The sequence below is a fragment of the Hemicordylus capensis genome, chromosome 2, assembly GCF_027244095.1.
Source record: "Hemicordylus capensis ecotype Gifberg chromosome 2, rHemCap1.1.pri, whole genome shotgun sequence".
NCBI lineage: Eukaryota > Metazoa > Chordata > Lepidosauria > Squamata > Cordylidae > Hemicordylus > Hemicordylus capensis.
This window is the reverse complement of record NC_069658.1, coordinates 37,134,082-37,158,629: the sequence shown is the minus strand read 5'-3', so window position 1 is coordinate 37,158,629 and position 24,548 is coordinate 37,134,082. Positions and strand designations below refer to the sequence as shown.

The following is a 24,548-nucleotide window of genomic DNA, read 5'->3' as shown; positions in this document are numbered from 1 at the left end:
TAAGCCAAGTTCTTGGACACAAAAGCAAACAAAAATAATCCCTGGATTTTATTTCTATGAAGCTGCTGTGCTGACACCTACTGGCTGCTTTAGAATCAGCACATGGAGGGGAATCTAAAATAAAAAATAGCGTGGAAGAGAATGCAAAGGGCAGTGGTACTCCCTGTAACTAAGATTCCCAGCTATTATTTTAACTTATGTCTATACTGCCCCAAACCTGCTTATCTGGGCAGTGTTAGTCAAAAACATCTGGGAATCTATTACAGGACCGAATTCAAACTGATCTGGTCCAGTCCGGTTCTGGGCCGAAACCAGTTCACGGACCGGTTTGGGAGATATACTTGTAAAGGGGAATCCAGCAAGGATTCTCCTTTACACATAAAGGGCATTCCCTATACTGGGGCGGAGGGTCGAGGGAAAGGGGACTTAGTCCTAGGACTACTCCTACTACAAATATTTATATGCTGCTCTTCAACCAAAGTTCTCAAAGCAGTTTACATAGATATAAACAAACAAACAAACAAACATGGCACCCTGTCCCCACAGGGCTCACAATCTAAAAAGAAACATAAAGGTAGACAACAGCAACAACCACCTTCCCTTTGCAGGCAGTAGGGATGGTGGAGGTGGAGGTGGTGAAGACATCGGCAGTGAAGGCGGCAGCAGGGGCTCCTCCAAACCCTGCTGGCCTTCTGAAGAACAGCCCGGGCCGACTGTGGCCCAGTTCGGGCCACTGTGCATAGCCGGCCCAGGCTGTTTTTCAGTAGGTTGGCAGGAGACTCGGAGGAGCCCGCACTGCCACCTCCATCACCAGTCTCCACAGAGAAGGTACTAAGTACCCTTTCTCTCACCCCTCTGCCTTAGTATAGGGAATGCCCCTTTGCTTGTAAAGGGGGATCCTCATTGGATTCTCCTTTAGGAGTATATTCCCCAATCCCGTTCACACCAGTTCCTTTAGAACCAGGACCAGTTTCGTTCAAATTCAATTCAGATCAGTACCCCGCTTTGGGGCCTGGGCCAGTTCAAACTCGGACTGGCCAAACCAGCCCAGTTCAGTTTGAATTATGGTTCAAATCAAACCAGTTCACACATCCCTACAGACCCGTCTTATGTATAGTTTTGCCGTTCAAGAGTGAAGAGGCTCACCTAGCAGACAGCAGAACTGCAGCATTTTCTGAAACCTTCAACCCATCTTTTATGAGATGGATCAGAAACTGTTTAGAGTAGGCCTGCTCAACTTTGCCCCCTGCCAGCTGTTTTTGGACTACAACTCCCATAATCCCCAGCCAGTAGCCAGGGATTATGGGAGCTGTAGGCCAACATCTGCAGGAGGGCTGAAGTTGAGCAGCCCTGGTTTAGAGTTATGAAATTGTTTCTTCTAGTGCATGGCCCCTAATCTTACAACTACTAAATAAAACAGTTGGATTCCAATTCTTTGGACTCCAACGGGCAATTTTAATCATGCCAGCACTTACGACACTCTGACAGAAAATCAGTATAGCCATAGGAGAACCAAAAGGGAACATTCCTGTACAAAATACATCTAGTACCACCTAGTGGTTAGTGGAACTCATTCACCAACTGTATCACAAAATCCATTGCAACCGATGACTGTATTGAAAATGTTGATTCAGAGCTAAACCACTGTCTGTGTTCTTTATATCCAAGCAGGGTGGAAGAACCCCTTCGATAGGAATATCTTGAATTGCACTTCTTTTAAAAGACTTGGGAACCACTGACAAATCCTAAATCTGATGAGGCCTCCACTAGGAGTTATGGGCACTTCTTTATAGAGATACAAGATCATCCCAAGTCATTTTAGGCCACTATTTGATTGGAAGTGGAGCTAACCTCCGGCTTTTCCAAGCAGTACAAGGTGTCTGCTTCATGTGAATAGCATTGCACATGAACAAAATTCTAGCACCAAATACAGTCATTGCCAAGGCTGAAAAATATTTGGATTTCCTTTTACACTGCAGCATTTATGAAGACATTATCAAGCATTTAATGTAAAACAAGAATGTGCCTGCCCCATTGACTTCATCCAGTAAAGATGCATCAAGGTCAGAGCCACCTCTCAATGTCTGGTGAAAATAAGCGCATGAATACCTTGTCAGATTACCACATTTCCTAATAAAGAATCATAGTTATTAAAAGTGGGAAGAGCAGCTGTGCTTCACCAGTTCTCTGGCAGATCTTTAAGAAGTTAAACATATCTTGAACTTGCACTCCATCAATAGCTCCATGTAGGATAATTCTGTTCTATTCCACTGGTAAGTCCTATGTCTTTATTAGCAACCACCAGGAAAGGTTCTGCCAGAAACTCGAAAAGACTTTCTTCTATCTATGCCCATTTTAGCCAATGAAGGACAATCATAAATCTGAGGGGGACAGGTAGGTTTGTTTTGTTTACACAATTGTATAGTGAAATATAGCTCATTTTCAATCACTGCTATGTATTTAAGTAAAATAGTTGAGTCCCAAGTACATATTTTAATCTTTATCTCATCTTAAGTGGTTTTTTACCAACAGGTGCATGCATCTTATTAACCACCTTCGGATTGTTTTGATGTAAGGCGGTATATAAATTTAACAATAAATAAATTATACTAGTAACACAACACTTGGTTTCTTACATTTCATTTTTGCAAGGTTTCCCCTTTCCCCATTCTGCTGAAATACTTTTTCTGCCAACCCTATGGATGAGACATTACAAGGAGACCAAGGTATACGTAGCAGCATCTTTGTGCCAAAAGTGCAGAAGATGAAACACTAACAGGTTCGCCAATCTTGTTCCTCCCCTAGTCACTTCATCTGCCTTCGTTTCTTGGCTATGGGACAAAAGTCCTTAAATATGGACTTGATCTCTCTGAAACGGCAAGCCTAATTTAAAAAAAAATTACCAGCTAATGGAACACAGGTGCTCTGTGTGGGCCCTGCCTAACGGACACCCCATCTGTTGATTTTTAGATATATGTGCAGGACTTCAGCCTAACATTGTTCTGTTCAAGTTGGCTTACCTTTTCCTTTGGATTTTTAGCACTACTTTGGGACATCTTCCAGTCTTATTTTGGTTTTCTGTACTTTCAAGTAATATATTTCATAGTACCCAGCCACTTTGAGGGTACAAATCTTCAGAAACCTTTTCTGCAGTACCTTGACTGCTATTCTGTTGCTTTTCCAAGTCCAATTTAAGCAGCTATCAGTTATTTCCAAAAAGGACATAACCCAAGAATGCTTGAGTACTGTCTTCAATTCATGTTCTGCAAGGCCAGAACTTGCATTATATTGGCAGCTAGTTAGTAATTTGGATTACAGTCAAATCCTTTTTTATATACTTTTTAAAATGCTTGATACAAAGAGAAACAAGTTAGATTAGTTTTAAAAATAAAAACTGGTAAGGCACCATAGGTGTGCGCACACACACGGGTTTTGTAGGTTCCAAAGAACACCATCTAATAATTTACTGTCAGCAGCATAAACATTCAATAATTTACACTTTTGGAACTCTAGCTTGCCCAATGAAATGAAAATCAGCATTCCAGTCAATGTCCAATTTTGAGACTGCTAGCTTTTAAAGAGAGAACAGAGACAATACAATTCTCCTCCAGAAGGCCTATAAAGGCATGTGAACTTCAAGCATGTTTCTGGAGTGGTAGGACAAAAAAACCTGAAGGGGGCTCTCTACTCCAACTGTATCTGAAAGCTTTCTAATTAGCAGTCCTGTCTCTAGAACAAATGGGAGGAGATAGCCTGTCCTATCCTGGATGAACTCCTGCACCCACAATTCTTCTCATTCCTCTTGGTATGTAAACTTTTGAGAATTTTTTGCTGAAAAATTGTACATAAAATAGTATTCAACTATTTGTGTGCAACTAGCCATTAGGTTTCTTATTGTGCTTCGCTTCCAACAGAAGTATTGACAAAGCTCTGTAACTGCCTAGAAAACGAAAAACCAATTATTTGACATTAACAATTAATTGCAATTTCAATTAGTTCATTTTCTTGAAAGCAACTGAAGTCTGCTTTTTACTAGTCCTGGACAAAGTATATTGTACAAGTGGCCCTTGTCATCTGCAGTCCCAGCAATATACGTGGATAGCTAGTCTCAATTTCGTGTATCTGCGGTTGGGCAATATAGACCTGACCTCATTATCCACTGTTTTTAAAAAAAAGTGGGGGGGAGGGCAAAATTTGCCTATCTGTGGTTCTTTGGTGGCCAGAAATTATTTCTGTCATTTCCACCATGGAGCCATTTTGTGGCTCAAAAACAATTATTCAAAAATTTGGAGGATTTGTGGGGGCTTCTGGAGATCAAGATATGGTGCTTTCACCCCTTTATTTCTGATTTTTGGGGCCTTTTTTAGGCCCAAGACTCTCCCATATGGTTTTGTTATCCGCAGTTGTAGGCTCGAACAGAACCCCCATGAATAATGAGGGATCTATACAACTCTTTTCAGAGCACTGGTACTTTGTGCAAACAATTACATCTTTCTAAGTGTGCCGACATCCTTTTGCCTATTAGCAGCATTCTTCAGTTTCTCTTTCCGAACTCTTACTGCTTAAAATAGTATAATGTTATATAGGTCAATTATGAAACCGTGCACATTAGAGGGTATTTACAGACTAAACCTATTTCCAATTTAAAAGCCAATACCAGAGAGTAACACAGCCATGGGCATTGTATAGTAAGAAACTGGTATTGGGAGAGGGAATTTACGTACCATTTTTTATCCCAACTGTAAAACAGCCTTTTGGAAATTGAAAACAGCCTTTTGGCATTGACAGTGAACCAGATATACCTCTATATATTGATGTACAACGTGGCCATATAATTATTCAATGAAGTGTACAACATTATGTATTCAAAAGCACAAGAATTAGTCTACTTTTTAAAAACTGAACAATTAACTTACTCAAAAATGTGAAGGTTGGGATCTTGGACAATTAAGGAACCATATGGGACGCATAAATATTCTCAGTGCTCTATTCCAAAGCAATATTATGCAAAACCTATTTTATTGTGCATGTGCCGAATAGATCCAGTCAGTGAAATAAGCTTTCTGCATCTGAGTAATTTATCAAAATAATGTTTATTTCCCCCAAAAGAATCAGTGCCCATTGTGAGGATTCCGATTCCTGGGTCTTGCAGCATCCAAATAAAGCTTTTGATTTACACCAGTTCTGTGAAGTCTGGAATCGAAGCAAGTCTTTTTCCATAATTATTGTAGTACAAACTGCTAGAGAATTACTGGTATGTTTCAAGAAGTGGAACAATTACAGCAGTTTAGGAAATGGATGTTTTAGTGCACTTTTGTCATTTTTAGCCAACATGCTACACTGTCTATTGTCTGTGCACAAAGTGAACACTGGAGATTTCCATTGTAAAAGAAATCTGTCTCAGTAAGCATCACACTGTGTCAAGCAGCCTTTTCCCCCTTAGACCTGCAGTTTTAAGACAAAAACTTTGCCAAACATTACATAATCTTTTTTATTATTATTAAATGAGAAAATCTCATTCTCTTACATTGTCACATTGCTAGTCAGAGAAATGCTGCAGTGATGAAGAAAGTCAATGTTGGAGCAAAGTCCTCATTTCTAACAACATCCATTTACAAAGAAATTATAGTCATGTTCAACAAAGCGCATCAACACAACATTCTTAGGTTCCTTCATGAGGAGTCCCAAAGATCCTTCCTCTAACGGGGCATAGCACTACAAAAAATCATAGTTCTCCCCTCTTTTGAACAATTCATTCTCAAACTCCAGGAGATGAAAGTCAGAGCTCCTAAGGTTTTCAGGCAATTTTCACACATCATCGTCATCTGATGTGTCGCTGCTGCTTGTCTCCGAGTCTTCGTTCTCAATTGTTGGTTTGAAAGTGCTGTTTTTCCAAGGACTGAATTTGAAGTCGCACACGAGGCCATTTTTTAGAATACCATTTTTTCTAAGGCCATTTTTCTGTAACTGAAACAAAAGCAAAAACATAGCAGTTTGATAGTGACAAAACTGAAAGCATCCAGTTTCTAAGAACATAAGAACAGCCCTGCTGGATCAAGCTCAAGGCCTATCTAATCCAGCATCCTGTTTCACACAGTGGCCCACCAGATGCCTCTGGGAAGCACACAGGCAAGAGCTGAGGACATGCCCTCTCTCCTGCCATTGCTCCCCTGCAACTGGTATTTTCTAGCTTTATGCAAGGTGTTTTCCCCCCTCCATATTCAGAAACGATGCTTGCCCACACAGCTTGTTTCAGACTGCAACTTGATGAGGCTCACACTTACTCTTCTGGAGTTCTTGGCATCTAATTATCTATTTTCTTGCACTTCCAGTTGCAGGGGAATAACAGCAGGAGAGAGGGCATGCCCTCAACTCCTGCTGTAGGCTTTCAGTGGCATCTGGTGGGCCACTGTGTGAAACAGGATGCTGGACCAGATGGGCCTTGGGCCTGAGCCAGCACGGCTGTTCTTATGTTCATCAGTAACTTTCAAAAATATATTCCCCAACAGGACTTCAGAAAGTTCTCCTATTAGTCAATTTTTCTAGCATCATAACTATAATGCAAATCCCGTTTCTTCTAAAGAAGTGTAAGTGAAGGATCTAGGGTTTAAAGGTTCTATTAAGAACAATTTAATTAACCTAGTAATTAGCGTTTGCCTACTTGCCTGTAGAAAGCAAGAAGGTTCCCATTCCCAGAGTAACTAGCCAGACCTAGCAGCAAAATTGATATGGAATTTGCATGAGCAGCGCTCTCATTTTTTTCTTTCAAGCCCAAAGATTCAGCTGTCATTTAAAGCACTAGAACCTCATATAACATGAAAATTCCTTTTCTTGGTACTGTGTACAACAGGGGTAGGCAACCTTGGCTCTCAACAATCATTTCTGGCTGGGGATGATGGAAGTTGTAATTCAACAACAGCTGGAGTGGCAAAGTTGCCTGCCCCTAGTATGCAAAATACCCATCCTCTATCACATGCACAATAAAAAATTCGGCTTGGGACAGACAGCAGTGGATAATAGTCTCTTACCTGTTCACTAATGACCTGAAATTCCCTCATTTCATCCTCTGTTAGTGGAGCACAGGTCTCATCGTTTTCACTGTCTTCCTGCCAACCCATCTCCTTTAACAATCTTTGAGAAGACATTACAAGATTTAACTTGTACATTCCTTTACCACTGAAAACAGCAATTAGTCTCATTCCCAGTCCAATAGCCCTGAAGGGAGCCAACTTGACCATTCACTTGCCAACTCTCTGTATGTATCACATCACTCTTCCATTTCTCAAGTCAGGTAACTTCTACCACCAGGAGGCAGACGTTTCAGAAGAAAGGGCTCCTCTGAGTCTCCAGCCCTTTTCAGCACTCACTCATCCAAACTTTTCTTTTTCTTTACTAATTCTGTGTCACATTTAAAAGGCAAGTAGAAGCAGTAACTCCTACAATCTGAAACACTCAAATGGCAACTTGAAAATGCATCTATCCTAGGATACTTGAGACAGAAGAACCCAAGTCAGAAGGATCCTCTTCTCTCCCTATATAATTTGTTTATTTATTCAATTTCTATACCACCCTTCCAAAAATGGCTCAGGGTGGTTTACATTAACACAGAACACTTAAAATTAACAATTAAGAACAAAGACTTTAGAACACCATAAAACAATTAACAGTTAAAACATTCAAAACCGTTTAAAAACCATGGAAAACCAGTTGACAGCAAGTTAAAAACATTTGCAAAAAATTAAAAACCCTGAAAGGCCAGACCAAACAGTTAGGTTTTGAGGGCTCTCCTGAAGGCCAATAATGAATTCAAATTACAGATTTCTGCTGTGAGTGCACATTCCACAGCCCAGGAGCAACTATAGAGAAGGCTTTAATTCAACTAGCTAAATTTGAGCTTTTTGTTCTTGTTTTGTACTATATACATAGGCTCTATACTGTTTGTAAGAGGACTTCTAAACCTTAATATTCCTGACATTTCTGCTCACAAACTGTAGAAAGACTTGTCTGCACAGTGCCAGTATTCTAGGATCAGATAAAGAGGAAATCGTGTATGTATGACACCTAACAATACAAAACATTATACCAAGGCAAACATTTAAGGCCCCAAACTATATACTGTACTGTGTTTCAAAAAACCCCTTTAAACATGCTTAGGACTCACTATGTCTCTCTCTTACCCACCCACCTGGCTGCTTTTGGTTATCCCTTCTATCATGCATTTTTTCTGACAAATATATTGCACCCCTGAAACTCCAAAAAAACTCAACTTGGGGGTGGGGGGACTTTTGGAAGGGAAAGGAAACACAGAGGGAAAGACGCTCTCTGCCCCAACTGTTCTTAGCTGAGATGTGGCAAGTTTTAAGCATGCACCTACCTTGGCTCCTATTCATAAAACCTATGTATATAATATAGAAGTGAGAGTGTATGCCATATGCAATTGTGTATTAAGACCAAGATTTTTAAATGTTTCTATCTTTTTCTGCTTTTATGTAGCCTGTTTAATGAGATTTGATTCAAAATTGCTGTTAGCCACTATATTCTCAGGAAAAGACAAAACGTTACATAGGATTACATAGCAATCTGGCCAGAAGGAAAAAGGCAACACAAAAGAGATAGAGAGTTCAGTTTGAAGCCTACTCTGAGAAGAGCAGGAGCAGATTCAGGAGGTAAGCAAGCTTTTCTAAATGAAAAAAAACAAGCCTTTTTCCTTCAAACTAACAGGAGGAAAGAGATTAGAGGGGCTGGTTTCTCTTTAAGGGAGAAGTCCCAGTGTGTGTGTCTGTGTTTGTTTCTCACCTGGGCTAGCATTGGGGGCTCTGTGGCATTTAGTTGATGTTTCTCCCTGCCTGGAGGGGAACAAAGGGAGGAGTCAACTAGGGCTGTAGTGAGTCACACCTGGTGGTAGAGGCCACATTCCTGTGTCTCAGTTTGAAGTGTACTCTCTATATAAGAGGAAAAGGCCTGAGAGCTTAGCCAACAGAGCAAAGCCAATGGGGATAGAAAACAGGATGTTGGAGTTTTGCGTGGAGTTTAGCAGGTAAGTGTGCGGGGGAGCCTAAAAACGAGTCTCCTTGATCACAAGGATCCCAGTGGAAAGAGAAGGTAAGTATTACTCCCTCCTTCATATTTCTGGGAAAGGAAGTTTGAACAGTTATATAACTAACCAATAAAGCTAAGACCTAGCTTTCTAATATATAATCTCAAAATACTGTAAACAGCCAACAAAACCAGTTATGAAGATAGCAAACCAGCAGGTGAGGGGGCACTTCCCAGTGTATTGCACAGAGTGTTGCATGTATGACTATTTGCTCCATGGACAGAAGTCATGGGTGTGTGCTCGGGACAAGGAGCTCCTGGCTCTCAGGGAACAAGTTTGTTCTCTCGAGACCAAGGTGGCAGATCTGGAGAAGCTCAGAGACAGAGAGGCATGCAGGCGAGACCTTCAGGGATGTGGTAGAGGCATCCCACTCCAAGGCTGTTAGCTCCTCTGCTATCAGGGAGAATGAAGGTCTTGGGCAAGGAGGACATCAGTCTGAGGAAGAGGGAAATGCTCCCTTAAAAGGGACCCCCTTCTGTGGATAAGTCCATATCCTCTCGCACAGGGGATACTCCTCCAGAGGGTAGCGGCCTCCTTGTAGTGGGCGATTAAATAATTAGAGGTATAGAGAGATGGGTTTGTGACCCGTGTGTTGACTGCATGCAGTGCCTACCTGGTGTGAATGTTGCAGACATCACATTACATTTAGATAGGCTGTTAGGCAGTGCTGGGGAGGAGATAGCTGTCGTGGTGCACATCAGCACCAACGATGTGGAGAAATGTAGTCGGGAGGTCCTGGAAGCCAAATTTAGGCTGATATACCTATCACCTGATATACCTATCACCTAGGCTGATATACCCATCACAAATTTAGGCTGATATACCTATCGCATATTGAAGTCCAGGAACCCCAAGGTAGCATTCTCAGAAATGTTAACTGTTCCATGCGCAGGTTCAGGGAGACAGGCAGAGCTGAGGGGTCTCAATGCATGGACAAGACATTGGTGCCAGAAAGAGGGGTTTAGATTTGTTAGGCACTGGGATACATTTTGGGGCAAGCAAAGTCTGTACAAAAGGGACAGGCTGCACATGATCCAAGATGAAACCAAGACTGCTGGTGCTTAAAACCAAAAAGGTCACAGAGCAGCTTTTAAATTGATGCCTGGAGGATAGCCGACAGGAGCTGGGCAGTATCCTGTTCAACACATGCCATCCCTTAAGGTGCAAGGGTGTAAAAGATTCACCAGATAAAGAGCAGACAGAAGGCAGTGCTACCTGGTCAAAGAGATCCAAGAGCCAAAAGAAAGATAGCATACACCAGGTAAGAGATTCAGCATATAGGTGCTTATATGCCAATGCCAGAAGCCTCCAAGCCAAGATGGGTGAGCTGGAGTCCTTGGTTGCTAATGAAGAAATAGATATAGTGGACATAACAGAAACATGGTGGAACAGTGAGAACCAGTGGGACACTGTTATCCCTGGATATAAACTCTATAGAAAGGATAGGGAGGGGCACCTTGGAGGTCGAGTAGCACTGTATGTTAAAGGAGGAATATAATCTAAGAAGCTAAAAAAACCTAGAAGGACCAGAGCTCTCCACATAAACCCTTTGGGGACAATACAAGGCCTGAAAGGAAATGTTCTACTGGGGACGTGCTATCGCCCTCTGGATCAAAACGCTGACAGTGACTGGGAGTTACAGAAGGAAAGTCAGGTTGCTTATTTGTAACAGTAGTTCTTGTAGTGGTCCATTATCCTTCACACTTTGGATATCTGTGTAGACAGGACATCGGAACCCTTTATGGGAGTAGCCCCACCCCCTTGGTGACGCACACATATAGCCCCTCACAGATTACCTTCCTAAGTCCCTGACCACTGTGATCATACGTAACAGGTAGGTGACTGCTATGCGGGGAGGAGGGAGGGTTGTGTGAAGGACAATGGACCAATACAAGAACTACTGTTACAGGTAAGCAACCTGACTTTCTTGTTAGTGGTCCTATTGTCCCCCACACTTTGGAGATTAGTGAGCTATTCATCAGGACGGCGGGAGAAGCAAGCATCTACTGAAGAACTGTGTCAAAGACTGCTGCTCCAAACTGTGAATGGGCTCTTAACCTGTTATCAAAAGCATAGTGGTGCACGAAGGACAAGGGTCCTTTCCACATTGCTGCCCGACAGATGGCAACTCATGGAATTCCATGGAGGTAAGCCACAGAAGTCGTCACTGCACTTGCAGAATGCATTCTAATGGAAGGTAGTAGTGGCTTCTTAACAAGTGTGTCAAGGCGTGTTTGATGGCAGATGTGATCCAGGCTGACAATCTCTGGCGGAAGACTTGTTTTCCTTTGTTTCTCCCAACATAGCAGACAACCAAGAAGGTAGACTAATGGAATGGCCGAGTATGATGATGATAAAAAGGACAATGCATGTTTCACATCCAGGGTATGCCAAGCATGTTCTTCATCTGAAGACAGTGAGGAAAAGACCACCAGAAGGCATCTGCTGACCTGAGAAACCATTTTTAAAATTTATTTATCTCCCCCTCACATGGTATTGAGATACCTCTTAGGTAAGTGTTGAATGTCCAGCCTGAATGGGACCTTATTCTGTTGAAAGGATTTTAAAGGGAGAGTAAGCCCTGAGCTCTAATACCCAAAGGGCAGAGGTAACTGCTAAGAGGAATGAAATGATGGAACATCAGAATTTAACTTTTTAAAAAGTAACGGGTGTGAAAGAAGTACAATGAGGCCTCTTTGGGGTTGATCTCTTCGACGGTCACAAAAAATGGTAAACTGTGTCCATTTTGCACTGTAGGAGCATTGCGTCAAAGGTCTCTTGGCAGCGGAGATGACACCCAGGACCTCCTGGTCTCAGATCACCAGCTGGTGATCCTCCAGGCCTTGAGATGAAGACTCTTCACATCTGGATGAAGTACTGATCCTTGCTCTCTGGGAAGATATGTTAGGATGGCTGGGTAGAGGCAGATGCCTGGCCTTTGGTTATGGCTAGCAGAGTGGCAGGTTTGTTAAGGCCGCCAGGGAGTGATGAAGATGCAATCTGCTGCTTCCTCTCTGATTTTGTTTAGAACTGTTGGTTTGAGTAGTAACAGAGGAAACATGTATAGCAGTTCCTTGCTCCAAGACAGAAGCGCATATCCCAAGGAGTCGCATCCCTGGCCTGCTCTGCTGCAGAACTGAGTGCATTTTTTGTTTTCCTTGGTGGCAAGAATGTCTATGCGTGGATGATCCCATCTGTTGAAGAGGCCCTGAACCACTGAGTGGTCCAATGTCCGTTTGTGGGATATATTTGAGGGAGCACTCTACAGTCCTTGAAGGAGCCAATGTTGACTTCTCCCAGTTCACGCACAATCCTAGATTGCCTAGAAGGGTCAGCGTGGGATGGATATGCTGATGCAACTTCTCTTTGGTTCTGGCCACCAAGGGACAGTCATCTAAAAAGGGAATAGACGGCCAGTTGGCAGAGGTGCACCACTATGCACTGGGAAAGACTCTAGCTGCGGTGGACAGACCAAAGGGCAGGACCATGTACTGGTATGTTCTCTTCCCAATGCAGAAGCATAGGTCCTGTCCATGGTGCTGCAAATAGAAATATGAAATAGGCATCTTTAAAGTCTATTGTCACAAACCAGTCGTTGTGAAAACAGAAGCTGTAAGATCTGGGTGAGAGTGGTCATACAGAACCAGCAGGAGCAAATAAAACTGTTGAGGTCACAAAAATCTAGAATGGGCCTCAGGCCTCCATTTCATTTTGGGATCGCGAAGTACCTTGAGTAAAGACCCCTGGCTGTGTTGGTGCACACTGGTTGAAAGGTGCCTTTCTTGATAAGGGATCGAACTTCCTGTTTTAGGACGGGGTAGATTGTGTACAACATGTTCTCGAAAAGGGTGAAAGTATACCTCTGTAGTAGAGGTATTTGCAGTAGAGAATTTTACCTCTGTACCTCTACTGCAAATCCCAATCAAATTATAGTCATCATCTACTGGTCCATAGTAACTGCCTACCATGTTTTTGCGAAAGGGAGGAATCTTGAGCCAGTCATTGTATCAGGACCTTTTTATCATAGGCTGGCTTGGACATAGGAGTGGTTTTCTGTGATGGCGTAGTTGACTTGCAAAAGAAACTGTAAGGTTAATACCCGTTCCTTCTGAGAGCATGATGGAGGAATGGCTGGTAGGATGATCTTTGTTGAAAGTGTTGGGACTTTGCTGATAGGGCCACGTGTGACTCCGTAGTGCCACTGCCGCCGCCACCATTGCCCTAGAACCACAGTTTGCCTCATAGTAGGCAGAGTGCAGTTGTCACTTGGTGGTCTGTAGACCTACAGATAAATAGGTCATAGCTGCATCCTTTTGGTCCTGTTGAAGCTGTCAGATGAAAGGTTCCAGTTTTTAAAAGAGAAATTGGATATACTTAGCCATACAGCCCTAATAGTTTGATATGTTTACCTGAAGTCTTCCAATGGCATATATCCATTTACCAAATGAATCTAGCTTTTTGCCATTGGGATCTGATGGGATAGAACATGACTTCTGTGCGCCCCTTGCTGAGAAGACTCAACCCAGCTATTGAATTAGGTTTGGGATGCCAAACAGGTAGGGCACATCACTTTGGTGTACTCTATAAAGGTTTTCTAATTTCTTTGAAATTGAAGTGGGCAAAAGCAGTAAGGGTAGTAATGCTGCAGAAGCAGACTAAAGCCAAACACAGGATCTGCAGTCTCATGTTTCAGTTACTGTGCCTCTAAGCCCAAGGCTGATGCCATACGCTGGACCTGTTCAGAGGAGGCTCTATAATCCTCAGAAGGGAACTGGTTCTTATCTGCGTCCAGAAGATCAGCTGGGGATTGGTCTGGGTCAGGCCTGCTCAATTTCGGCCCTCCTGCAGATGTTGGCCTACAATTCCCATAATTCCTGGCTATTGGCTGCTGTGGCTGAGAATTATGGCAGTTGTAGTCCAAAAACAGCTGGGGGGCCTAAGTTGAGCAGGCCTGGTCTGGGTCATTCACACAGGACATGGTAACATCCTCAGAGTCTGATGCAGATAAAAACCCCATGGGGCATCAGCCTTTGTATCTGGCACAGCCTTGACTGGTTGTGATGGCACTCCATGCTTTGCAGCTGGCTGTCTTTTTTTTAGTAAACCCTTTCTGTCTTTGTCTCAGGTTTGGGTGCCCTATTTCCCCTATTAAAGGAAGGAGAGCACGAAAGAAAGTGTTATATTCACACAAGGAGTGACCATTCATATGCAAACCAAGGTAGACCCACCCAGCAAAGGAGACAACCCATACCTGTTGCCACAAGACCAGCTCTCCTCCCAGCTGGATTTGGACGTATGGCACCTTGGGCTATGACTGTAGTAGTAATCCCTGTCCCTCTTCAGGTCCCCAGTAACTATGCCCATGATAATATACCGCAGACCTGGGTTCTACCCAAATATATTCATAATGTGTTCTGTGGCTGTCATAAGCATAATATTTCAAGAAAGCTCTCTAGCGAGGTCCAGGCAATTAAAAAGTCCTCTTGCTCTCCTTCTCTCGCTTTCCAGACCCTGGGATGCTTACTTTTACCATGTTGCTTCCTCACCCCAACTTGCTTCCCTTGTTTAGCAGGCTTAAGCCCCGAGAAGGAAGCCTCTGGTGTTAGCAGTGCCTGCCCCTTTCAGAGAAGTGTGGGGCCAATCTTCAGTACCGGTGCTGGCTGTGACTCATTCTGTGCCAGCTGCTTGGATTCCTGAGAGCACAGCATACTAGAGCTGGTACAGTGCTGCTGGGATAGCTGGCTAGTGGGAATGGCTTGTAGGGCCAATGTAGCATGCAAGGCCCTCTCCCACAGCAAAGCACAAAGGCAGGAAGCGCATTTGCATCGGTCCTGTCTAGTAACGCCCTGCCAAGTAACGCAGAAATCAGTTCAGTGGGTATCCAAGGCATGCTAAGCACTCCTTGTGCCTGTCTGAAATTGAGAGTTTAACAGAGCAAGTAAGGCAGCTCTTAAAAGAGACTCTAGCAGCCACATACTGCCTTAGGATTTCTGAAGAGAAAAACCTTGAGCGGGGGGAGGGGCGTGTTAAACAAAGACAAAATGAGAATGACTGAAAAATGAGAGAACAGACAGAATAAAAAACTAAATTAAAGAGAAAGGGTAAGAGGGTTGTTTGGTTGTTGACAGCTCTCTTCACATGAAGTTAGGCAGAAGGTTTCCAACCATCATAATAGTTAGAAGAAGATTGAGGGAGATAATCTGTGAGGGGCTATGTGTATGTCACCAAGGGAGCGGGGCTAATGCCAAAAAGCTTATACCTTACAGCTCTAGAAGGTTCTGAAGTCCTGTCTACACAGACACAGACATCCAAAGTGTAGAGGACAATAGGGCCACTAACAAGAAATCAGGGAGGTGTCAAGGAGAGGTAGGGCAGTAATAATGGGTGACTTTAATTACCCACACATAGAATGGGTAAATTCACAGTCAGGTAATGACAAACAGGTCAAATTTCTAGAAACGCTGAATGACTGTGCCCTAGAACAGTTGACCATGGAACCAACCAGAGAGAAGGCAACCTTGGACTTAATCCTGAGTGGCACCCAGGACCTGGTGTGCGATGTCAGTGTCAGCGACTCCTTAGGGAACAGTGATGATAGGACCGGGTCTCACAATCTGTGAGACCTGGTTTTTGGCGGTGAGCAGGAAGAAAGCCTTGGGCGGCTGGATTGGCCATCCACACAATTGCCGGCTCCGTGACGGAACCGGCGGGGGCTGGGGGGCCAATCAGCCCCCACAAGCTCCGGCATGCCAATCGGCCCCCACAAGCTCCGGCATGCCGTGCGCGAGCACGCAGGGCATGCTGACGAGACCCTCAGAGCCAGCAGGCGGCTTTTCGCCTCCCCTTTGGGTGTCTCATTAGTAGGCGCACCGCGAAGCCACACCACGGCTACTCACCATTTTCATAACCAGGTTTGCGGAGTGCTCACTCCGCAAACCTGGTTTGGGGCCGGGGGTTCTTGAGTGGGTTACCTGCTCTAGAACCACCAGGCTCGCAGCCGAGCCCAGTGGTTCTTACAATCTGCAAAAATCGGGCTAGGCTCTCCTAGCCCGATTTTTGCAGATCGTGGGAATAGCCCCATAGTGTGATCAAATTCAGCATACATGCGGGGAGAGAACCGCCAAGGAAGTTTAACACAGACAATTTGAATTTCAGAAGAGGAAACTTCTCCAAAATGAGGAATTTGGTGAAATGAAAACTGAAAGGGAAAATCAGGAGAGTCACTTTGCTGCAGAATGCATGGAGTTTACTTAAAACCACAATACTAGGGGCACAGTTAGAATGTATACCAAAAAGGTGGAAAGGTACCAAGACCGAGAGGATGCCAGCATGGCTAACAGGTAAAGTCAAGAAAGCTATAAAGGGGAAGATGACTTCCTCCAGAAACTGGAAGGCCTGCCCAAATGAAGCAAATGGAAAAGAACACAATCTCTGGCAAAAGAAATGCAAAGTGACAATAAGCGAGGCAAAAAGAGAGTTTGAGGAACATTTAGCTAAAAGCCTCAAGGGGAATAAGAAAAACTTATTTAAATACATCAGATGCAGGAAACCTGTCAGGGAGGCGGTTGGACCATTAGACAATGAGAGAGTGAAAGGGATTAGTGAGGATATGGAGATTGCAGAAAAGCTAAATGAGTTCTTTGCATCTGTCTTCACGGCAGAGGATACTGAGCATATACCTATTCCTGAACCAGGCTTTTTGGGGACCGAGGCATAAGAACAGTCAGATAGAAGTGACGATGTTCTAAACTGTCAGAAAAATTAAAAACTAGCAAATCACCAGGGGCAGACGGCATCCATCCAAGAGTCCTTAAAGAACTCAAATGTGAAATTGCCGACCTCCTTGCTAAAATATATACCTTATCCCTACAATCAGGCTCTGTACTGGAGGACTAGAAAGTAGCAAATGTAACACTGATTTTCAAAAAGGGATCCAGGAGCGATTTGAGAAATTACAGGCCGGTTAGCTTAACGTCCGTTCCAGGCAAATTGATGGAAAGCATTCGCAAGGATAAAACTGTAAATCACATAGAAGAACAGGCCCTGCTGAAGAAGAACCAGCATGGTTTCTGCAAAGCTACATTTTGCCTCACAAATCTTTTGGAGTTCTTTGAGAGTGTCAACAGGTGTGTGGATAAAGGTGATCCTGTTGACATAGTATACCTGGACTTCTAAAAAGCTTTCAACAAATTTCCTTATCAAAGACTCTTGAAAAAACCTAGCAGTCATGGGATAAGGGGACAAGAACATGTGTGGATTGTTAACTGGTTGAAGGACAGGAAACAGAGGGTAGGTATAAATGGAGAGTTTTCACAATGGAGGGAAGTAAGAAATGGGATCACCCAGGGATTTATACACAGACTGGTGCTTTTTAATTTATTCATAAATAATCTAGAAGTTGGGGTAAGCAGCGAGGTGGCCAAATGTTTACATGATACCAAACTCTTTCGGTAGTGAAATCCAAAATAGATTGTGAGGAGCTCCAAAAGGGTCTCTCCAAACTAGGTGACTGGGCAGCAAAATGCCAACATTGAACTGCATCTGCCCAGTGTAAAGTGATGAACATTGGAACAAAAAACCCCAACTTCACATATACGCTGATGGAATCTGAGCTGTTGGTGACTGACCATGAGAGAGATCTTGGGGTTGTGGTTGACAGCTCATTGCAAGTGTCCACTCAATGTGTGGGCACACTGCAAATCCCATGCTAGGGATCATTGGGAAGGAGACTGAAACTGCTATTATAATGCCCTTATACAAAAGATGGTGCGGCCACACCTGGAGTACTGCATACAATTCTGGTCACCACATCTAAGGGAGGGACACTGTAGAACTGGAAAAGGTGCAGAAGAGGGCCTAGAGCACCTTCCTTATGAAGAAAGGCTATAGCACCTGGAGCTTTTTAGTTTAGAAAAAAAGACTGCGAGGAGACATGATAGATGTCTATAAAATCATGCATGGTGTGGAAAAAGTGGATAGAGAAAAATTCTTCTCCCTCTCACATAACTTTAGAACCAGGAGTCATCCCATGAAATGACTGCCAGGACTGCAAACAACATACATAAGTACTTTTTCACACAACGCATAATCAACTTGTGGAATTCTCTCCCACAAGATGTGGTGACAGCCAACAACCTAGATGGCTTTAAGAGGGGCTTGGATAACTTCATGGAGGAGAGGTCTATCAACAGCTACTAGTCGGAGGGCTATAGGCCACCTCCAGCTTCAGAGGCAGGATGCCTCTGAGTACCAGTTGCGGGGGAGTAACAGCAGGAGAGAGGGCATACCATCAACTCCTGCCTGTGGCTTCCAGCGGCATCTGGTGGGCCACTGTGTGAAACAGGATGCTGGAGTAGATGGGCCTTGGACCTGATCCAGCAGGGCTGTTCTTATGTTCTTAGCTATGTTGCCTTTCATAGTCAGAGAGCTGTATTTCAGTCATCAGTACAAGGCACTGAACTTCCTGTTTCCCCACCACTGCAAACATTCCTAGAACATAAGATCAACCTAGAGTTTTTAGCAAAGCAAAATACCTTTCAAGCTCCCAAGGACTTCAAGCCTTTCATGCATTTATGAATTTTTAAAAAGGAAACAAATACATTCCCCACTTTACAATGTGTTGCAAACTTTTACCTCTAAGCTGCCACATAATGCCCTAAACACAATGCTATTGATCAAACTAATGCCTAACCCTGGCTAGCTGGGCAAAGAGTCTCCTTTTTAAATGGTGGTTCTTCTCTTATATTTAGCAAGAGGGAAAGCAGTTGTCCCTACGCATCCAGCACAATGCCTTTTGCCATAACTGTTTCCTGGTTTCTTCCTTATGTCTTTATTGGATTGTGAGTCCCTTTAGAACAGAGAAACCCTTTCCTTCCTTTGCTGTCTAAACCACTTTAAGAATACTTTATTGCTGAAAAAAAGCATAGAAGCTCCTCTGTCTCCCTTAGTCATAGATGTGAGAGTCATACAGTGAGAAAACACAATCAAGAGAGGCAATTCTTTTCCCTCAAGTTCTCTAGTCTCCGATTTTTCCAAACTGTCTTAAGAATACTTGTCTGGGATGGATAATGACTCTATGCATACTAGATATACTATACAGGTGAAACTCAGAAAATTAGAATATTGTGCAAAAGTCCATTAATTTCAGTAATGCAAATTAAAAGGTGAAACTGATATATGAGACAGACGCATTACATGCAAAGTGAGATAAGTCAAGCCTTAATTTGTTATAATTGTGATGATCATGGTGTACAGCTCATGAAAACCCCAAATCCACAATCCCAGAAAATTAGAATATTACATGGAACCAAGAAGACAAGGATTGTAGAATAGAACAATATCGGACCTCTGAAAAGTATACAGTGTACTGTGCTTGATTGGCCAGCAAACTCGCCTGACCTGAACCCCATAGAGAATCTATGGGGCATTGCCAAGAGAAGGATGAGAGACATGAGACCAAACAATGCAGAAGAGCTGAAGGCCGCTAAATGAAGCATCCTGGTCTTCCATAACACCTCATCAGTGCCACAGGCTGATAGCATCCATGCCACGCCGCATTGAGGCAGTAATTGCTGCAAAAGGGGCCCAAACCAAGTACTGAATACATATGCATGCTTCTACTTTTCAGAGGTCCGATATTGTTCTATTCTACAATCCTTGTCTTCTTGGTTCCATGTAATATTCTAATTTTCTGGGATTGTGGATTTGGGGTTTTCATGAGCTGTACGCCATGATCATCACAATGATAACAAATTAAGGCTTGACTTATCTCGCTTTGCATGTAATGCGTCTGTCTCATATATCAGTTTCACCTTTTAATTTGCATTACTGAAATTAATGGACTTTTGCACAATATTCTAATTTTCCGAGTTTCACCTGTAAACAACTGCAGGATTTTGCCAGAGAATACATTATTACATAGTTTTTAAGAAGGCAATGTTCTCTCTCCAAATGATTGTTCTGGGTACTTGTTCCATCCACGTAAGGCTATTCAGGATGCTGAATATACTGTTCATAGATGTGAAATCTTAAGCCAAAGTTAACCTCTACTGTAAGAGAACTACCTTGTACAGTAACCCTTACTCCAGAGAGGTTTCATAAGACTCAATAACTTAGAGGTACATACCTATGCTCTGCTTCAAGTGAACTTGAAAGGACATCAGACTGTGGAAACGTTGAAGACCGGATGATTTGCTGGGAAATCATTGCAGAATTTCTATTCTCTTGAGAAATTTCGGCTTCAAAGTTTCGGTTTATGTCCCTCTCTTGGTGGCTATTGTTGCTGTTATGTAAATTAAATTCATCATCATCATCCTGTTAAAGAAGTCCAAAAAATGATTTACACACAATTTTCTAACAAAAAGGGATAAACCTTTGCACTGAGCTCCATAAAAAGTTATCTTTACTGTGAAAGGTTTAACTAGAGATAGATAGATAGACAGACAGACAGACAGTCATGTGTATAGTTCAGGATAACTTCAATAGATGAATTTTCAATTCAAGCCTTTACCTCTCCACCCAGGACTTTGTCGCCTCCAACACCAAAATGGAAACCATTCAGTCCAATCTCCCCAAAACTCTTCTCTCCCCCACCCCTTCTCTTGATGAGTTGATTACCCTGTTGTCCAAAAATCCTTTCCTCCATTTCCCTCCCCTTCCTTTGATGCCTTCCTTGTGTCGATACCCAGATGTTAAGTCCCTTGTGGCAGAAACCTGCTTTTTCATTCTTGGCAAAGCACTATGTACACAAATTACATTAATTTGATGATGATCCCACACCCAGCAGTGTGAACTTGTACAATCAACTTGGGCAGATTACTTTTCATCTTAAAAGATTGGTGCCCAAATCGCATACCAGTTATTTAATGCAGCTTACAAGTTATGCACCCATACAGCATCATAGTCCTGAAGATAAGCATTTTGTGCCAAACAATTTTGATATGATGTACAAAAATGTCATTTTAGAACACTTTTTAAAGTGTGGGCCTTTACTCAGACATTTCAAAATCAAGTCACAAGCATTCAGGACAAGCGGGGGGGAACATATGGGGCAATTGGTCTGTTAAAGGCTAGATCATGCAGTTGACCAAGTAAAAGTTCCATGTGCTGCAGAATCAGCCATCAACATGTAGATGATTTAACATGTGATGTGGTGTCAGTGTCTGCTTTCAAGCAATGGTTGAACTTTTCATTCTCTCTAGCATTTCATGGAATCTGACTTAATTGCTGCTAGTATTCCAATTTAAAACAGTAATGTTTATCTTTTTTTTTATCCTGACCCTAGCATGTGCATGAGAAAGTTCCCAGGAGGGAACCCCCTCCTCCCACAACAGCCTCCTGTGGTCCCCAAAAATCCACTCCTGAGGGTTGGGGACCCTTCTGAGGACAAAAGGCAGCAAAAAGGGGGATAGAAGTTTTAAAAAACCCACCCCTCACATATCCACGCACGCCTTATTTAGGATTCAACACACTGTCTTTATTTTGAAATGTCATTAACCACCTTGAGATTCTTTTAGTGAGTGGTAGGACATAAATGACTTAATGAGACTACAAAATATGCCCCTGTGCAAACATCCAATAACTGAAGTTCTTTCACTTCACTCACACAAGCTAGGCATAGGAGAGGATGGTGTGTGAATCTATGCTGTTGCTACCATCCAAGAGTCAGTGGGACAGGGAAAACATGGTTACCCGATTTTTCAAACACCAAGATAGCAAGTGCAGATCAAGAAAAACAGCAGAATAGAGTGGATGCAAGTCTATCAGATAGTAAAAGCTATTTAATTGTTTCCAATATTCTGAAACAATAAACCTGGGATGCATCACTAGTGAGGAAAATATATGGCCAGTACCTTCTCTTGTCCAACACAATTCTCATCATTTTCTTCTTCAACTCGATCCCGTTTCAACGTCTTCAAGAATTCACTCTTCTTGTCAGTGCGCATTCGCGTTAATTTAGTTAAACGAGGCTGGCCAAGCTTATCAACTGGGGATGAGGAGTTTGACCGATTACACTGGGAAGAACATTATAAAAAATGTAAGATACCAAGTTGAGAAGCACTAACTTTAAAAAAAAAACAACTGTTGAGCTAATGGCACTAAAGGTCATTTTATTCTGCAAATTTACAGGTAGACAGACACAGCTTGACAAATTTAGATATAGCCCAAACAAAATAACTATAGCTATATATTTCCAAGTTCTACAGTACCTCTTTCACTGAGTTCTGTGATCCAACAGGCTTGGCAGTAGATTTGAAAGCACTGAAGTTTCCAATACCATATGAAGACTCATGAGGAAACGGAAGCCCAAGTTTGTTTTCCTTTGTTTGGCTTTTCCACTGTGTAGACTAAGCAAATTAAAATGAGAGATGTTTTTTTCAGCAAGTTAACAGACTTCTTGTTAATGTATCAAACTGAAACTAATTTTTCAGACAAGAACATTATTTATACTATGTCATCATCAGTCTCTATGCCATCATCCGTCTCTTATGTCACCTTCCAGGGTGACATAAAGAGAGACAAGGTCCTGTCTTTGAGGCCTTGGAATCCAAATTTTTACAAGACAGCAAGATAGAAGCAAAGAAGAAAGGGATCACACAAACAAAACAAGGGACAAATATGAGCAAATGCAGTTACATGTACTTTGCTTCATTTCCATTTTGTACACAATGACTTATGCAGCACAAGTGCAAGCATATTAGCACACCCTTCTTAGACACACCACTCTAAAATCTCACCTTTGCTGGAGGAATGGCAGGTTTAGGGACTAAACCTTTATAGACACTTGTACCAGTTCCATTCTTAGCTGGCTGTGAATGAACATTTCCTCCCACAGAGAATCCAGATATCTGTAAATCTTTTGTATTGCCTTTTTTAATGACCAGCATTCGTGGAGATCTAGATTTAGGATTCAGAGGATATTCTATAAAGAAACAAAAACAAAAATCATCCCAGATTACACAGCTACAAAAACGACAATAGCCACCTCTCCTAACCCTTTGCAGGGCATTAGATCAGAGCATTTGTAGCCATTTTTAAAAATACAAGAGAGAACACACCAAAATTTGGCCCATCAGATGTTTGACAGAGTTGGATTACAGCAACATATACCTTCTTTAAAAACCTAGGATACAGAATATATTAAAATTACTTTCACTCCCCCACCCAACCATCGTATGAACAAGAACAGCCTCATATTCTGGTGGTGGTGATTTTCAAGGATCTGCAGGTCAGCAGGGGAAACAATTTGTACCATATACTATAAGTCTAATAAAATAATTATGCTTTTTTTTTTATTTATCAAATTTGTACACCGCCCCAAACTTTCATCTCTCAGCGGTTAACAATAGCATAAAACAAGTTAAAAACATATACAAAAAGCTAAAAATAATTTAACCATTTTAAAATAAACCAGAAATTAAAACCTAAAAATTGAGAAAGCTTGGGTGAAAAGTTGGGTTTTCAAGTGTTTTTTGAAAATTGCCAGAGATGGGGAGGATCGTATCTCAGCAGGGAGCACATTTCACAATCTTGGGGCAGCAACCGAGAAGGCCCGTCTCTGTGTAGCCACCAAATAGCAACAGCAATAGCAATAGCACTTACATTTATATACCGCTCTATAGCCGGAGCTCTCTAAGCGGTTTACAATGATTTAGCATATTGCCCCCAACATTCTGGGTACTCATTTTACTGACCTCGGAAGGATGGAAGGCTGAGTCAACCTTGAGCCCCTGGTCAGGATCGAACTTGTAACCTTCTGGTTACAGGGCGGCAGTTTTATCACTGCCCAAATGAGTTGGCGGTAACTGGAGATGGACCTCCTCAGATGACCTCAATGGGCGGTGGGGCTTGTAGTGAAGAATACGCTCTCTTAAATACCCAGGGCCCAAGCTGTTTAGGGCTTTATAAGTTATAATCAGCACTTTGTATTTTGTCTGGTAACCTATTGGCAGCCAGTGTAGCTCCATCAGTAAAGGAGTAACGTGGTCTCTCCGAGATGACCCAGAGACCAACCTGGCTGCCGCATTCTGAACCAACTGAAGTTTCCAGACTACATACAAAGGCAGCCCCATGTAGAGAGCATTACAGAAGTCAAGTCTGGAGGTCACCAACAGATGTACCACTGTTTTGAAGTCATTTTGATCTCGAGAAATGGGTACAGCTGGTGTATCAGCCGGAGATGATAGAAAACACCCCTGGCCACCGCCTCAACCTGAGAAACCAGGGAGAGGTGTGAATCCAGAAGTACTCCCAGACTGTGAAACTGTTCCTTTCGGGGAAGTGTGTCCCCATCTAGAACATGCAGATCAAAATTGTCTTTAGAGTTCTGACTGCACACAGTAAGTACCTCTGTCTTATCTGGACTCAGCTTCAGTTTATTCTCCCTCATCCAGCCCATTACTGCTTCAAGGCAGGCATTTAGGGAGGATATGCCAACTCCTGAAGAACTTGA

The 24,548-nt window shown here is 42.7% G+C and overlaps 1 protein-coding gene across 1 annotated transcript in view; it reads right to left on the bottom strand.

Moving 5' to 3' along the window:
• Nucleotides 1-5,074: 5,074 nt before the first annotated feature.
• Nucleotides 5,075-24,548, bottom strand: part of GPBP1 (GC-rich promoter binding protein 1) — a 59,336-nt gene continuing 39,862 nt past the window's right edge. The window contains exons 8-13 of the mRNA XM_053299661.1: nt 22,834-23,018; nt 22,306-22,443; nt 21,949-22,110; nt 20,223-20,410; nt 7,029-7,131; nt 5,075-5,967 (exon numbers count right to left, since the gene is read on the bottom strand). Of these exons, the coding sequence (XP_053155636.1) occupies nt 5,809-5,967; nt 7,029-7,131; nt 20,223-20,410; nt 21,949-22,110; nt 22,306-22,443; nt 22,834-23,018 (935 nt within the window). The 3' untranslated portion in view covers nt 5,075-5,808. The remainder of the gene's footprint in view (nt 5,968-7,028; nt 7,132-20,222; nt 20,411-21,948; nt 22,111-22,305; nt 22,444-22,833; nt 23,019-24,548) is intronic.